Raw genomic sequence first — 17,816 nt, forward strand, 5'->3', positions numbered from 1 at the left:
TGCATTAGCAAAGCTCCCAGCCAGGATATTTGTGCCCTTCCAACTTAGTTGTGACCCCTCCCTCTTGTACAGGTGCCATCCTCTCCTGAAAACCTCCCATTGGTCTATGAAAATAAAGCCCTCCCTCCTGGACCAGTCCTTTAGCCAGGCATTCATTTGAACCAACTCCCTATTCTTATCCTCACTGGCACGAGGCATTGGGAGCAGCCCAGAGATGGCCACCCTAGTGACCCTACTTTTTAACCTATTTCCCAACTCCCTGAATTGTTCTCTTAGGACCCCCCTACTCTTCCTATCTACGTCATTTCCACCAATGTGTATAATGACATCCGTTTCTTTATCTTCCCCTTTTAAAATGCCTCCTATCCGCTCGGAGACATCCGTGACCCCAGCACCAGGTAGGCAGACTACCATCCTGGAGTCCCGTTCGCCCCCACAGAATCGCCTGTCTGTCCCAAAGCACTCCTAATTATTTTTCTCTGGATAATTATCCATATTCTCTTTTTGAAGGCTTTAATTGAATCTGCAGCCATTGCACTCCCAGGCAGTGAATTCCAGGTCCGAACCACTCAATGTAAAAACCTTTTTTTCCTCATAGCCAATGCTTAAATCAATGTCTTCTGATTCTCGATCCCTCCACCAGCAGGAACATTTTCTATTTACTCTGTCCAGACTCCTCATAATTTTGAACAACTCTATTATATCTCCTTCTAATCATCTCTACTCCAAGGAGAACAGTCCCAGCTTCTCCAATCTTGTCTATGAAACTGAAATTCCTCATCCCTGGAGCCATTCTTAATTTTTTTTGAACACAAAGAACAATACAGCACAGGAACAGGCCCTTTGGCCCTCCAAGCCTGCGCCGCTCATGTGTCCACTAGACCATTCTTTTGTATCCCTCTATTCACAGTCTGTTTATGTGGTTATCTCGATAAGTCTTAAACGATCCCAGCGTGTCCGCCTCAATCACCTTGCTTGGCAGTGCATTCCAGGCCCCCACCACCCTTTGTGTAAAATACGTCCCCCTGACATCTGTGTTGAACCTCGCCCCCCTCACCTTGAACCTGTGACCCCTTGTGTTCGTCACCTCCGACCTGGGAACAAGCTTCCCACTGTTCACTCTATGCCCTTCATAATTTTATACACCTCTATTAGGTCGCCCCTGATCCTCCGTCTTTCCAGGGAGAACAACCCCAGTTTACCTAATCTCTCCTCATAGCTAAGACCCTCCATACCAGGCAACATCCTGGTAAACCTTTTCTGTACTCTCTCCAAAGCCTCCACGTCCTTCTGGTAGTGTGGCGACCAGAACTGGACGCAGTATTCCAAATGTGGCCTAACCATCGTTCTATACAGCTGCAACATCATATGCCAACTTTTATATTCTATGTCCTGTCCAATAAAGGCAAGCATGCCATATGCTGCCTTTACCACCCTCTCCACTTGTGCTGCCACCTTTAAGGATCTGTGGACTTGTACACCCAGGTCCCTCTGTGTGTCTATACTCCTGATGGCACTCTAATGCCTTCAAAAACTTGCCTTAATGTTGAGCTTGGAGATCAAGAACTTCAACTCCTAACAGGCCTTAGAACCTTTGTGCTTGCACAGACTGGGACAAGTGTGCTTATTGTCATAGAGGTTTACAGCATGGGAACAGGCCCTTTGGCCCAACTTGTCCATGCCGCCGCTTTTTTAAACTCCTAAGCCAGTCCCAATTGCCCACGTTTGGCCCATATCCCTCTATTGCCATCTTACTCATGGAATTGTCTAAACGCTTTTTAAAAGACAAAATTGTACCCGCCTCTACTACTACCTCTGGCAGCTTGTTCCAGACACTCACCACCCTTTGTGAGAAAAAATTGCCCCTCTGGACCCTTTTGTATCTCACCCCTCTCACCTTAAACCTATGCCCTCTGGTTTTAGACTCCCCTACCTTTGGGAAAAGATATTAACTATCTAGCTGATCTATGCCTCTCATTATTTTATAGACCTCTGTAAGATCACCCCTGAGCTTCCTACGCTCCAGAGAAAAAGGTCCCAGTCTATCCAGCCTCTCCTTATAACTCAAACCATCAAGTCCTGGTAACATCCTAGTAAATCTTTTCTGCACTCTTTCTAGTTTAGTAATATCCTTTCTATAATAAGGTGATCAGAACTGTACACAGTATTCCAAGTGTGGCCTTACCAATGTCTTGTACAATTTCAACAAGACATCCCAACTTCTGTATTCAATGTTCTGACCAATGAAACCAACTATGCCGAATGCCACCTTCACCACTCTGTCCACCTGTGACTCCACTTTCAAGGAGCTATGAACCTGTACTCCTAGATCTCTTTGTTCTATAACACTCCCCAACGCCCTACCATTAACTGAGTAAGTCCTACCCTGGTTCGATCTACCAAAATGCATCATCTCTCATTTATCTAAATTAAATTCCATCTGCCATTCGTCAGCCCACTGGCCCAATTGATCAAGATCTCTTTGCAATTCTAGATAACCTTCACTGTCCACTATGCCACCAATCTTGGTGGCATCTGCAAACTTACTATGCCTACTAAATTCTCATCCAAATCATTAAGATAAATGACAAATAACAGTGGACCCAGCACTGATCCCTGAGGCACAGTCACAGGCCTCCGGTTGAAAAACAACCCTCTATAACCACCCGCTGCCTTCTGTCATCAAGCCAATTTTGTATCTATTTGGCTACCTCGCCCTGTATCTTGTGAGATTGAACCTTATGCAACAACCTACCATGCGGTACCTTGTCAAAGGCCTTGCTAAAGTCCATGTAGACCATATCAACTGCACTGCCCTCATCTACCACCTTCAAAAAACTCAATCAAATTTGTGAGACATGATTTTCCACTCACAAAGCCATGCTGACTGTCCCTAATCAGTCCTTGTGTCTCTCAATGCCTGTAGATCCTGTCTCTCAAAATACTTTCTAACAACCTACCCACTACAGCTGTGAGGCTCACCGACCTGTAGTTCCCAGGCTTTTCCCTGCAGCCCTTGTTAAACAAAGGCACAACATTTGCTACCCTCCAATCTTCAGGCACCTCACCTGTGACTATTGATGATTCAAATATCTCTGCTAGGAGACCCACAATTTCCTCCCTAGCCTCCCACAATATCCTGGGATATACTTCTTCAGGTCCTGGGGATTTATCTACCTTGATGCACTTTAAGACTTCCAGCACCTCCTTCTCTGTCATAAGTACACTCCTCAAGACATCACTATTTATTTCCCCAAGTTCCCTGACATCCATGCTTTTCTCAACAGTGAATACTGAGAAATATTCGTTTAGGATCTCACCCATCTCTTGTGGGTCTGCACATAGATGACCTTGTTGATCCTTAAGAGGTCTAGAAAAATGGCCCAAAAACTTGGTTCAGGTGACTGGGTACGGAGTGTAATGGCCAACAAGTGTCCCAGGGAGGGACAGGGCAAGGTGCAAAAAGGAAGTCCCATATGACTATCTGCATTTGCAGCTTGCCAACCTGATTTACCTGTATTTTGCATTCGTACATGGTAAACCAAATTTAGACCTTATTGCATTCCCTTTCACTCTGAACTCACCTAATGTAGAATCATAGAAACCCTACAGTCCAGAAGGAGGCCATTCGGCCCATCGAGTCTGCACCGACCACAATCCCACCCAGGCCCTACCCCTACATATTTTACCCGCTAATCCCTCTAACCTATGCATCCCAGGACTCTAAGGGGCAATTTTTTAAACCTAGCCAATCAACCTAACCCGCACATCTTTGGACTGTGGGAGGAAACCGGAGCACCCGGAGGAAACCCACGCAGACACGAGGAGAATGTGCAAACTCCACACAGACAGTGACCCGAGCTGGGAATCGAACCCGGGACCCTGGAGCTGTGAAGCAGCAGTGCTAACCACTGTGCTACCGTGCCGCCCGGTCATTCTATATCCTATGCTGTAGTGCTGTCTCTCCCAATTCTCTGTGTATTTTGTTTTGCCTTGCTAAAATTACCTCTCTCCCATTCTCCTGCCAAGTTGGATTAAACTCTTCCCAGAAAAAATATTCACAAATCACCTGCAAGGATATTGGTCCCATCTTTGTTCAGATGCAACTTGTCCAACCAGTCCCAATATTCCAGGAATGTAAAACCATCCTTTCTATATCATTTCTCCAGCTACGCTTTCATCTGCTCTGCTGTTCTATTTTTATTATACCATGTGGTACTGGGAATAATCTGGTGATTGCTATCTTTTGAGGTTCTTCTTGCTGGTTTCTTTCTGAGCTTAAACTCTGCCTGCAGAACCTCATCCCTCTGTGTCTTTAGTACAGATATGAGCCATGACCAATAATTGTTCACCTGCCTATCTCCGTGCTGTGCAGCCACTCAATGACATCTTTGATCCTGGCACCAAGGAGGCAACATACCATCCTGGATTAACATCTATGGTTGCAGAAATGCCTGTCAGTTCCCTTAACTATTGAGTCGTCTGTGAATATTGATTTCTTAATCTTCCTCTTGCCTGTCTGTACAACCAACTAGGCATGGTATCATGGACTTGCTTTGGCTGCACACTCAGAGGATCATCGCTCTCACCAGTATTCAGAATGGGATGCAGGTTGTAGAATGGTATGCACTCTAGGAACTCCAGCTGTGCATGCCTGGTTCTTAACTGTCTGGAGATCATGTGTTCCCTCAATGCTTGCACACCCTTAAGCTGTGGGCACCACATCTATAGATACGCTATTTATAAAATATTCAACCTTATGGATGCACCACAGTAATGCTATCTGCAACCCGAGCTCTGAAACCAGAGCTCAAGCTTCTTCAACTGAGGACACTTTCTGGACATGACTGTCTAGGACACAGGACACAAGAAGTGTCTGGGCGTTCCCACGTAGTACACAGGATCGAGCTATCCTTCCATGGGTGTCCTAATTGTACTATTAAACTTCTTAAATAAGATTCCCAATCAGCTGTTCTCTTATGATGTCACTTTATTTTACAGGGAGGGGAGTTGAAATTTCACTTAACTCTTATCTTAAAAAAAACTAATTTTAAATTACTGAAAATATCGCTATCCCATGCTATTTAATTTTAAATTTATCTAGATTTGATTAATTGAGTACTGATTGTGATCAAATGATAAATTGGAATTAGTTTTATACTAATATTTATGTTTGATTAATTTGGATTAAATTAGAAGCCTACCAGTATATAAAGATGACAAAAAGGTTGGAAAGTAAGTTCTGTCGAGGACATAGAGGCTACAAAAGGATATAGATTAAGTGAGTGGAAAAAAGATCTGGCAAAGGGAGTGTAATGTGGGAAAATGTGAGGTTGTTCATTTTGTCAGGATAAATAAAAAGTAAGCACATTATTTAAATGGTGAGAGATTACAGAGCGCTGAGATTTAAAACAAAATAATTCATGAGATGTGGGCATTGCTGGTTAGGCTAGCATTTATTGTCCATCCCTAATTGCACTTGAGATACAGAGCAATTTGGGTGTCCTAGTGAATGAATTGCAAAAAGGTTTGTATGCAGGTGCAGCACATAATTAGCAAAGCTAATATGTTGTTTATTGAATACAAGAGAAGGGAGGTTATGCTTCAGTTAGCACATTGGTGCGACCATGTTGTGTACATTACTGGTCTCATGTTAAGGAAAGATGTAAGTGCATTAAAAGCAGTTCAGAGAAGGTTTACTAGTTTAATATCTGGAATGGGCAGGCTGTCTTGTGAGGAAAGGCTGGACAGGCTAGGCTTGTTATCTGCTGGTGTTTAGAAGAGGTGACTTGATTGAAACATACAAGATCCTGAGGGGTCCTGACAGGTGGATGTGGAGAGGATGTTTTTACTTGTGGGAGAATCTAGAGCTAGGGACCACTGTTTTAAAATAAGAGGTCACCATTTAAGGCAGAGATGTGGAAAAACATTTTCTCTGAGGGTTGAGACTTGGAATTTTCTTCCTCAAAAGCTGGTTGAGGCAGAGTCTTTAAGTATTTTTAAAGTGGAGGTAGATAGATTCTTGATGCTTATCAGGGTAGGCAGGAATGTGAAGTTTAAGTTAAAAGTAGATCAGCCATGATATTGAATGGTGTAGTAGGCTCGAGTGGCTAACTGGCCTACTCCAAATTCATATATTTGACCCACAAAACTCTTATTGTACTGTAACTTTTTTCCCTCCCATTTGTTTCAGACTTTCAGCTCTTCGTGCTGCTTAACTCCCACTCTTTTAAAATCTCCATTAAAAGTGTTTACCTACATAAATCCATCGGATCCTGGGCTCAGCAGAACTTTACACAGACTTTTTCCACCTTAATCTTAATTCATGATGTCATGCATTGGAAAAGTCAGATAAAGTAGGTGCAGAAATGTAGGGGTTTCTGACTTAAAATTTGGAGAACAGATAACATAGTTTAATTTACATTATTTCAGAAAAACATGTATAATGGATATTTATTAAAGTAAAATATAACAACCTCTTGTCTATCAGCAACATTTTCCGAACTCTATCAAAACAATGCTCAGAAATCTTGTATTGATTTGTGACTGTGCTGCTAATCCTTGGGGCTGAATTTTACATCTCTTGTCCCTGTTTGATTGATAAAAGATCCTTACAGAAAAAAAATATTTGGGATTTAATTTAAACTTTTCAAAAAGTTTACGTTCTGCAGCTGAGAAAACAAAGTTGAACGACTTCTGCCAACTTAGAAAAAATGCTGATTTGATGTCCTGATTTTGATTTTTTAAAAAACTTTTGTTTAAAATTTAGACCTGCCCTCTTCTGTTGAGAGTGTTCACAACTAACAATGGAAGGCATCATAGAGTGGATGATTTTGCGAGAGGCAATGTCCCATCTAGTGAGCTCCAGATCTACACTTGGTAAGTATTGTACTTCAGCTATAAAACATGGTCTGGATAGTTATGCTTGTTTTATGCTTAATGACAATTTGATTACCATCTGGTTTTGAAAATAGGTGTTAATACTGCAAGTTACTGGGTCATTATAGCAGACTGTCATGTGGTTTTGAAGGCATTATCTTTGTTAGGTTTCATTTCAAAGATTTGTCTGATTTCAGTAGCCAACTTCTCACTTGGTTAAGCAAAGCCAGCAAATGAATTTGTAATAAATACTCAACAAATTCTAGTACTAGAGTATCTTTCTACATGACAGACAGGAAAATTTAATACAGAATTTGCATTGCGGTTGTCATGGTGTGTTCACTTTTCTTTGAGTTATTTTTAAACAGTTTTTCTGTTCTAATAGCTGCTCTTGCCTACATTTTCTTTATTTGTCAATCTAATTACACAATCTTTATTGATTTCAATTTTCTCCTTCGTTACATTCCTTCAAAAAATGCACCCTCAGTGATTCAACCACCATGACAGTGTCCTAATAATTTCCCATGCTACACTTTCTCCAACTTGTCATGATAATTGTTCAAATAGTTGGGACCTGATGATTTTTCTTTTATCTATTTAATATAGAGGCATACAATGTAAAAAATTATAATCAAACACCATCCTATTGCTAACTTTATTGTGTTTTGTACTCTTGATGAGTCTCCTTTTGAAGAAAATTGTAAATTTATTCAAAAAGAGCAATTATTTTCCCTCTCCCTCTTTCACCTATCCTACGCCACAGCCCAAGTCAATGTACATGAGCATTTGATAAAATGATACATACATTGTCTTTTCTATTTAGGATGGATGCTACACTGAAGGAGTTAACAAGTTTAGTAAAGGAAGTCTATCCAGAGGCCCGGAAAAAGGGAACACACTTCAGCTTTGCAATTGTGTATCCAGATCCTAAACGACCTGGTTACAGGTTTGTATTAGAGTCTCATGAACTTATTGTATGATGGATAGGCCCAAAGCCAAATGACCTGGTGGAATTGTACTGGTAATCCACAAACCTAGAATAATGTTCTGGGGTGCCTGGCTCAACTCTCATTGGGATGGGTGGTTTCAATAAAAACTGTCCTCTTCCACAGACCAAAGTTTAAATCCGTATTCTCATTAATTTGCATATCTCGAATTGTCGCTGTTGACCATTAAACCACGATCACTACAGTGCGGAAGGAGGCCGTTTGGCCCATCAAGTCTGCACTAATGCTCCGAAAGAGCATTTTACCCAGGCCCATCCAGCCCCTGCTATATCCTGATAACCCCATGGGTTAGTCATGGCTAATCCACCTAACCTAGACATTTTTGGACGTTTGATTTTTAAAAATTTATCCCATCAGTTAGATAACTGCTCAACAGTTCTTTCTGAGCGCACCAAATTCACACAAAACAAATTAGAATACTTGACCTTTTCGATTGCAATTTGTGGGTTGAACAGTCTAAGTGCCAATCAATATATTACGGCAGTGCCTACATGGTGAAGAGGATGTGATAGGGGCAGTTTGAAAAATTGTCCAATTGAAACTGAAATCAAGTGAGTTGATGTGTTAAATGCTACAAGTGTGACAGCTAACACAACTTGGGTCAACAGATGAATAAATCTAATTATTCCATTATATTAATGTAAAATAAAGTTTGCTTAAGTTGCTTCGTATTGAATAACTGCAGATATGACCTCTCCAAGATATGGTTAAAAGCTAATCATGAATTTTTAAAAAAATTGCTTATCAATAAATTTATTCAGAAAATTGAATATATGCTTTTTGGTAACCTAAAACGAACTGGTTTATTGATTTGTTGTGTTGGTGTTGACTTGTATTTGATGCAATAATGAATGTCCTTCTGCAAGAAGAAAATTTGAACCAGGTGGTGGTGGCAAGTTACAATTTCTGGTACATTTGGTTACTTATGTCAGCATTAATCTCTAAAAGAAGTCAAAGTTGTAACTTCTACCAATTTGGGGACAAAAATGCAGTGTAATGATTTATGTTTGGAGAGACACACACCCTTCAATTTTGAGAATCTCGCTAAATTTGGAAAAATGATAGTGATAGTGAGAACGTTTTGCTCAGTGCAATTGAGAGAGAATTGGTGAAGGACAGAGCAATTGAATCACTTGAGCGAATGCTATAAAAGGAAGAGACAAATTTAACATTCTGGAAGGGTGAAATGGCTTTTCTTTATCAGAACCCACTGTTCTTGATTTTATCATATTTAAATGCAGATTATTTAAACATGTAGTTGATATTAGATGCACGATAGCTGTGAGGGACAGCTCGGTGGATAGGATATTGGTATGTAGATAGGCTGGAAAATTGGGCGGGGATTCAGGATTCAATCCTGGACCGGGGAGCGGCGCGGGCTTGGAGGGCCGAAGGGCCTGTTCCTGTGCTGTATTGTTCTTTTGTTCTTTGATATTAGATGTAAATCTAAACTTATATAATTTATAATCTAAAAGGGCAAATGAATTGCAGAATTATGCAGAAATTATAAAGGCTTTTTTTTCTCTGCAGAAGTTGGAGAGTGAACCTGTGTGTTATGTTATATATTACTAAGGAGTTCCTTTATGGTTTTAAGAAGATGATTACACCAGAGTGCAATGGTTTAAAGGGACAAGGTTTTGATTCAAATACTCTATTACATTCCCTTACATGTCCTAAAAATTACACCTGGCTCAATGTGTAGTTCCAATAGATGTTAGTTATTTTACCTAGCAAAATTTGCATCCAGATCACTAATGCTTTGTTTTTGTTATAACAGAGTGAAAGAAATCGGTACCACTGTTTCAGGAAGGAAAGGACCAGATGACTCAATGACATTACAATCACAAAAATTTCATATTGGGGACTACCTGGACATTGCAATAACACCACCTAGTAGAGCACCGCCCCCTCCTGGCCGCATGAGACCATATTAATGTTCTTTCCCCAAGCACCCCTTGCGCAGCATGGCTGATTGTTGGTGGTCCTGCACCTGTCTAACCAAGAAAGTTGGCATGTTTCATTGTATTTTCTTCCTAAATAAGGTGCACTTTTGAGAATTAATTTTAACAATGCAGATTGGGGGTAGCATTGTGTATTGTAGCTCTATATTTTTTGATTAGTTTGTTTGGAATTTTTTAATAAAACTGTGCCTTCATGGAATTGTTTTCATTTCTAAAATGTAAGTGTAGAATTTGTCTGGGAACTTTAATACAATCTGGATGTATTAAAAATTACACCGCAATTGTGAGAACGTATTATGGGTCATGAACCACCTCCACACCCTCAGCTAAGTAATGCTTTGTTTAATACCACTTGCTTTGCACCCATCAAACTGCAAGTTCAAGCAATTAAGAGAATTACAACACTCTGTTGTTTGCTTCACACATGGAATCATTCCCCTCTTAAATCTCACTGGTGGTCCTAGGAATATAGAACTTTAAAAGCAGGAATAGGTCATTCAGCCCTTTGATCCTCCTCTAGTAAGGCCATTGGAATACTCTGCAGCTGCAGTGAGATCTGGAAGCCCACTGTCCTCTGATGCTGACACTTGTGCATTCCCACCAATGCCTGCACCGTACAGGCGAAGCCCTGCACCATTGTGTGGACATCTGCACCAAAATGTGTGAACGTTCTGCACCAAGATCTCCACTGTGGATGCCACCCATGCACTGCAGTGATAGCACCATCTCCTCGGACAGAAGGCGATGGGACTTTTCCAGTTGGCCTTGCACTCTGAGTGCTGCTATCATCTCTCCCTGATGTTTCTGGCTGTGCCTTTGCAGCTGCAGCAGATGTGCGACGACTGGGCCCAGGGGCACATCATCAACAAGGGGCTCAGCAGAATCCTGGGCTCCAGCATCTGTCCAAGCGCTGGTTCCTAGGGACGCCCTTGCTTTCACCTGCTGTTGATCTTCAGCTGTGAGGTGCTCACCAGTGAGTAATCCTGAAACCTGTCTACCCCGAGGTGTGAACATCTGTGCTCGTGCTGGGTGCAGGTGACAGCTGTGATGCCTCATCAACACTGGGGTTTGAGAAGTCATTCTCAGCTGCTGGAGAACGGTGGGTCCATCAATACTTTACAGGGGATACAGAGGGAAACTTGATTACACATTTGAGACTTGAGGATTCTTGTGTTTCTCTGCTGCTCCCACTTCAGCAGCGCAGGCATGCTCATCCTCTGCCCTGGCCAGTTCAAAGACATGCTCCTCAAACTGTGAAGGTTCTTGGCTCAGGCATGAATCCAGCTGGCTGCATCAACTGACGCCTGGTATGGTTGAGTTTGTCCTGAAATGACACTGAGGAAGAGTGTAGGTGGGAGTGTTGACATTTATGATGTGTGGCAGACGGGGGGGGGGGGGGGCTTGGGTGGGAGCTGCATAGCTACTGGGAGAACATGGTGAGTGTGGGAGGCAGGGAGGGGGGTAGCTGGTGCCAGGTGTTGGCAAAGGCCAAGGTGGCTGAAAGGGTTGGGGGTGTGAGGGGGTCCAGTGGGAGACTGAGTGGTTCACTTACCCTGGCAGAGCAAAGAAGATCATTCATCTTCTGACATTGTTGCCCTGTCCTCTTCTGGAGTGAGCTTGCACTCAGTAGGACCACGGCAACCCAGGTGGGAGTGATGACCCTGCTGGAAGGCCGTCTCCTGGAGTGGGAGGGTAGAGTGTTCTGCTGCTGATCCATGCCGTCTAACATCTTGGTGAGGTGTCCTGCCAACTTGCCTACCATTTCCTGCAGTCATGGAATAAGTGCTAGGGAGCCATTTACATGGAGCTCCCCAGTGCTTGCAGCAGTTGGTCATTGCAGGGCAGGTGAATCACTTGGCATAAAAATGGTAGCTAATGAGGGATAAGATTTGGTCTGAAAACACGCTGGCATTATTGGCTGGAGAGACTCCATTTTTTGCGTCGGAAGCAACACACCGCCATTTTTTGGTAAGATTCTGCCCAATGTCTTAATGAGGAGGTGGAGACCTTTACAAATTCAGATGCTTGAAAAATGGGCAGAAGTTCATCAAGTTGTATTAACGGTGGGTTATAGAAAGGACGTTTTACGGGTAATACAAAGAACAATACAGCACAGGAACAGGCCCTTCGGCCCTCCAAGCCCACGCCGCTCCCCAGTCCAGGATTGAATCCTGAATCCAGGATCCCCACCCAATTTTCCAGCCTATCTACATACCAATATCCTATCCACCGAGCTGTCCCTCACAGCTACGATGCTTTGTTCATTACAACCTATTAACTTACCCCCACCCCCCCATTCCAGACCATGTGATCTCCAGGGAGAGGCGAAAACCCAGAGTGAAAAACCCCAGGGCCAATATGGGGAAAAGAAAATCTGGGAAATTCCTCTCCGACCCCCTGAGGCGATCGAAACGAGTCCAGGAGATCACAATGGCCCCGATCGGAAAATGCTTCCCAACCCTAGTCATTTCCACTTCCACGAACACCATATGAATCCCCTGCCCCCGAGACAGGTTCCCAACTATCCGCAGTATCACTCTGTACTGGCACCAGCAAGATGATCGTAGAATGAAGCCTTGAAACGAGAAACCAGGAACAATTAGCCCGCGCCGCTCCCTGGTCCAAACTAGATCACTCTTTTGTATCCCTCCATTCCCACTCCGTTCATATAGCTGTCTAGATAAGTCTTAAACGTTCCCAGTGTGTCCGCCTCCACCACCTTGCCCGGCAACACATTCCAGGCCCCCACGGCCCTCTGTGTGAAATATGTCCTTCTGATATCTGTGTTAAACCTCCCCCCCTTCACCTTGAACCTATGACCCCTCGTGAACGTCACCACCGACCCGGGGAAAAGCTTCCCACCGTTCACCCTATCTATGCCTTTCATAATTTTATACACCTCTATTAAGTCTCCCCTCATCCTCCGTCTTTCCAAGGAGAACAACCCCAGTTTCCCCAATCTCTCCTCATAACCAAGCCCCTCCATACCAGGCAACATCCTGGTAAACCTCCTCTGTACTCTCTCCAAAGCCTCCACGTCCTTCTGGTAGTGTGGCGACCAGAACTGGACGCAGTATTCCAAATGCGGCCGAACCAACGTTCTATACATCTGCAACATCAGACCCCAACTTTTATACTCTATGCCCCGTCCTATAAATGCTTGAGCTTCCAGTAGAAGGTCATTTAGGACTAAGGAAAACTTGAGCAAAAATACAAAAGCACTTTTATTGGCCTGGACTGCATAAGGATATGGTTGAATTTTGCTGTACATGTTACACATCAGATAATAGGACAACCTCAAATGGTAATACCGGCACCTTTAATACCCATTCCAGCATTTGAGAAACTTTTTACTCGGGTGCTAATTGATTGCGTGGGACCCCTGCCTAAAATGAAAATTAGGAATCTGTATTTGTTGCCCATAATGGATGTGGCTACTCGATTTCTGGAGATCATTCCATTAAGTAATATTACAGCTAAGAGGATTGTAGAGGAGTTACTTGAATTTTTTAGCAGAAACAGACTGCCCTCAAAAATCCAATCAGATCAAGGACCTAATTTTACATCAGTTATTCTGGAAAGTTATGGATAAGAACATAAGAAATAGGAGCAGGAGTAGGCAATCTAGCCCCTCGAGCCTACCCCGCCATTCAATAAGATCATGGCTGATCTGAAGTGGATCAGTTCCACTTACCCGCCTGATCCCTATAACCCCTAATTCCCTTACCGATCAGGAATCCATCTATCCGTGATTTAAACATATTCAACGAGGTAGCCTCCACCACTTCAGTGGGCAGAGAATTCCAGAGATTCACCACCCTCTGAGAGAAGAAGTTCCTCCTCAACTCTGTCCTAAACTGACCCCCCCTTTATTTTGAGGCTGTGCCCTCTAGTTCTAGCTTCCTTTCTAAGTGGAAAGAATCTCTCCACCTCTACCCTATCCAGCCCCTTCATTATCTTATAGGTCTCTATAAGATCTCCCCCTCAGCCTTCTAAATTCCAACGAGTACAAACCCAATCTGCTCAGTTTCTCCTCATAATCAACACCCCTCATCTCTGGTATGAACCTGGTGAACCTTCTCTGCACTCCCTCCAAGGCCAATATATCCTTCTGCAAATAAGGGGACCAATACTGCACACAGTATTCCAGCTGCGGCCTCACCCATGCCCTGTACAGATGCAGCAAGACATCTCTGCTTTTATATTCTATCCCCCTTGCGATATAGGCCAACATCCCATTTGCCTTCTTGATCACCTGTTGCACCTGCAGACTGGGTTTTTGCATCTCATGCACAAGGACCCCCAGGTTCCTTTGCACTGTAGCATGTTGTAATTTTTTTCCATTTAGATAATCCAATTTGCTATTATTTCCTCCAAAGTGAATAACCTCGCATTTGTCAACGTTATACTCCATCTGCCAGATCCTCGCCCACTCACTCAGCCTGTCCAAATCTCTCTGCAGACCTTCTACGCCCTCCACACGATTCACTTTTCCACTCATCTTTGTGTCATCTGCAAACTTTGTTCCCTACACTCAGTCCCCTCCTCCAGATCGTCTATATAAATGGTAAATAGTTGAGGCCCCAGTATTGATCCCGGGGCACGCCACTAGTTACCGTCTGCCAACCAGAAAAGCACCCATTTATTCCGACTCTGCTTCCTGTCGGATAACCAATCCCCAATCCACGCTAACACCCTACCCCCAACCCCGTGTGGCCCAATCTTCTTCAGCAACCTTTTGTGAGGCACTTTATCAAACGCCTTTTGGAAATCCAAAAACACCGCATCCACCGGTTCCCCTCCGTCAACCGCACTAGTCACATCTTCATAAAAATCCAACAAGTTCGTCAAGCACGACTTTCCCCTCATGAATCCATGCTGCGTCTGCTTAATCGAACCATTCTTATCCAGATGGCCTGCTATTTCTTCTTTAATGATGGATTCCAGCATTTTCCCAACTATAGACGTTAAGCTAACCGGTCTGTAGTTACCCGCCTTTTGTCTATTTCCTTTTTTAAACAGCGGCGTAACATTAGCTGTTTTCCAATCCGCTGGCACTACCCCAGAATCCAACAAATTTTGATAAATAACCACTATTGTATCCACTATTACCTCTGACATTTCTTTCAGTACCCTGGGATGCATTCCATCCAGGCCCGGGGACTTGTCCACCTTCAGTCCTGTTAGTCTACCAAGCACTGCCTCCCTGGTAACATTAATTGTATTGAGTACCTCTCCTCCTACCAACCTTCTATCGTTAATATTCGGTAAACTATTTGCGTCTTCCACCGTGAAGACCGACATAAAAAACTTATTTAAAGTTTCAGCCATTTCCTCATTTCCCACTATTAAATCCCCCCCCCCGTCCTCCAAGGGTCCAACATTCACTCTTGCCATTCTATTCCTTTTTATATATTTGTAAAAGCTTTTACTATCTTTTTTATATTTAGAGCTAGCCTAGCTTCATAACCTATCTTTCCTTTCTTTATCGCGTTCTTAGTCGTTCTTTGTTGTTTCTTAAAGTTTTCCCAATCTTCCGATTCTCCACTATTTTTGGCCACTCTGTACGCATCGGTCTTTAATTTAATACTCTCCTTAATTTCCTTCGTTATCCACAGCTGATTATCCCTTTTCTTACAGTCCTTCTTTATCACCGGAATATATTGTTGCTGAGTACTGAAAAGGATCTCCTTAAAAATCCTCCACTGTTCCTCAGCTGTCCTACCTACCAGTCTGCTCTCCCAGTCCACCTTAGCCAATTCAGCCCTCATCTTATCGTACTTCCCTCTATTCAAACAAAGGACACTGGTATGGGACCCTACTTTCTCCTCTTCCATTTGTATCAGAAATTCGACCATATTGTGATCACTTGACCCAAGAGGGTCCTTCACAAGAACATCCTTAATTCTACCTACCTCGTTAGACATTACCAGATCTAAGATAACTCGTTCCCTTGTCTGTAACATACTGTTCAAGGTAACTATCCCAACAGCATTCTAAGAACTCTTCCTCCATCCCACCCCTTCCAACTTGAGTCAGCTAATCAATATGCAGGTTGAAGTCCCCCATGATTATTGCCGTTCCCGTTTTTGCACGCATCCATTATTTGCTTGTTTATAGCCCTCCCCACCTCAACATTATTTGGGGGCCTATAGACCACGCCTACTAGTGTCTTTCTCCCCTTATCTCTATGCATAACGATTCCACGTTTTGTTCCTTAGGAGATAGCTTAGGAGTAAAGCAATTTAAATCAACTGTGTATCATTCAAAATCACAAGGAGCATTAGAATGGCGGCATCAAACTTTAAAGACCATATTGAGGGCCGATAGGAATATCCAGAGGATTGGGATAAAGGAATTCCATTTGCACTCTTTGTAATTAGGGATGCACCTAATAACTAATTTCAGTCCATTCAAATTGATTTTTGGTCGTGAGGTGAAAGGATTACTTAAGTTGATCAAGGAGAGATTGCTGAGTCAGTATTCTGAGACTACATTGTTGGACTATTTGTCAAACATGGAGAGAAACTAGAGCTAATGATTTGGCTAGACAGCATTTAAAGTTGGCACAGCATGTGATGAAAAAGCAGATAGAGATCAAAAATTCACAGTTAGTGGGGAGAAAGTATTAGCATTATTACCAGTGGTAGATGAACCATTAAAAGCAAGGTCTAGCGGGCCTTATTAAGTTGAAAAAAAAGAATGCCAGATAGGAAAACTATGTTTCATGTTAATATGCTAAAATGGTATTTTGATAGGGAAGGAAAACAGAATGGGGATGTTAGTTGTTACAACACGGTTAGTGTTACGGCACGGTAGCACAGTGGTTAGCACTGCTGCTTCACAGCTCCAGGGACCTGGGTTCGATTCCTGGCTTGGGTAACTGTCTGTGTGGAGTTTGCACATTCTCCTCGTGTCTGCATGGGTTTCCTCTGGGTGCTCCGGTTTCCTCCCACAGTCCAAAGATGTGTGTGTTAGGTTGATTGGCTATGCTAAAATTGCCCCTTAGTGTCCTGAGATACGTAGGTTAGAGGGATTAGTGGGTAATATGTGTAGGAATATGGGGCTAGGGCCTGGGTGGGATTGTGGTTGGTGCAGACTCAATGGGCCAAATGGCCTGTTTCTGCACTGTAGGGTTTCTATGAACTCAACCATCTGTACCTGTTCTGCCATTCACACATTCTGATCACTTAATCATTTTTCGCACCTTTCTCAGCCTTCTTCATCCCCATTTATATTTCCTTTGTCCAATTACAACACCTCCCCCACCCTCAGTATAAATCATTCCTGATTTTCTTTGCTTTTAGCTCTGACGAAGGGTCATTCAGACTTGAAACATTGGCTCTATTCTCTCTCCACAGATGCTGCCAGACCTGCTGAGATTTTCCAGCATTTTCCGATTTTGTTTCAGATTCCAGCATCCACAGTATTTTGCTTCTGTCTCTGGTTTAAAGTCATGCCCTTTGGAATGAAAAATGATCCAGCAACATTCCAAAGACTAATAAACAAAGTAATTTCTGCACTAAATAATTGTGCAGTGTACAAAGACAATCTGGTGGTTTTCAGTAAGACGTGGGAGGAGCATTTGGAATATTTAAAGGAATTGTTTGTTCAACTACAGGAGCCAGGCTTGGTGATATACTTGACTAACAGTGAACATCACATTCTTAGTCATACAATTGGGCATGGACTGATGGCCCCACAGAACGTGAAAACAAGTTATTGGGGAGTTCCCAATACAGTCAATGAGAAGTGCTGAGATTCCTGGGCATGGGTGGTTTCTACAGGAAATTTGTGCCAAGTTTTAGCAGTGTGGTTGCTCCAGATTGAGCTGCTGAAAAAGCACAAACTTTCAGTGGAGGCCTGAATGTCAGGAGGCATTTCACAATTTGAAATACGTTAACCACTGGACCAGTTTTGGCGACACTGAATTATACAAAGCAATTCAAGATGGCCATTGATACAAGTG

The 17,816-nt window shown here is 42.9% G+C and overlaps 1 protein-coding gene across 1 annotated transcript in view; it reads left to right on the forward strand.

Moving 5' to 3' along the window:
- sap18 (Sin3A-associated protein) overlaps positions 1-10,041 on the forward strand; it is a 29,802-nt gene extending 19,761 nt beyond the window's left edge. Inside the window, exons 2-4 of the mRNA XM_078222124.1 lie at positions 6,770-6,879; positions 7,703-7,825; positions 9,664-10,041. Coding sequence (XP_078078250.1) covers positions 6,770-6,879; positions 7,703-7,825; positions 9,664-9,820 — 390 coding nt within the window. The 3' untranslated portion in view covers positions 9,821-10,041. The remainder of the gene's footprint in view (positions 1-6,769; positions 6,880-7,702; positions 7,826-9,663) is intronic.
- The last annotated feature ends 7,775 nt before the right edge of the window (positions 10,042-17,816 follow it).

Source organism: Mustelus asterias, chromosome 10 (genome assembly GCF_964213995.1).
Source record: "Mustelus asterias chromosome 10, sMusAst1.hap1.1, whole genome shotgun sequence".
Lineage (NCBI taxonomy): Eukaryota > Metazoa > Chordata > Chondrichthyes > Carcharhiniformes > Triakidae > Mustelus > Mustelus asterias.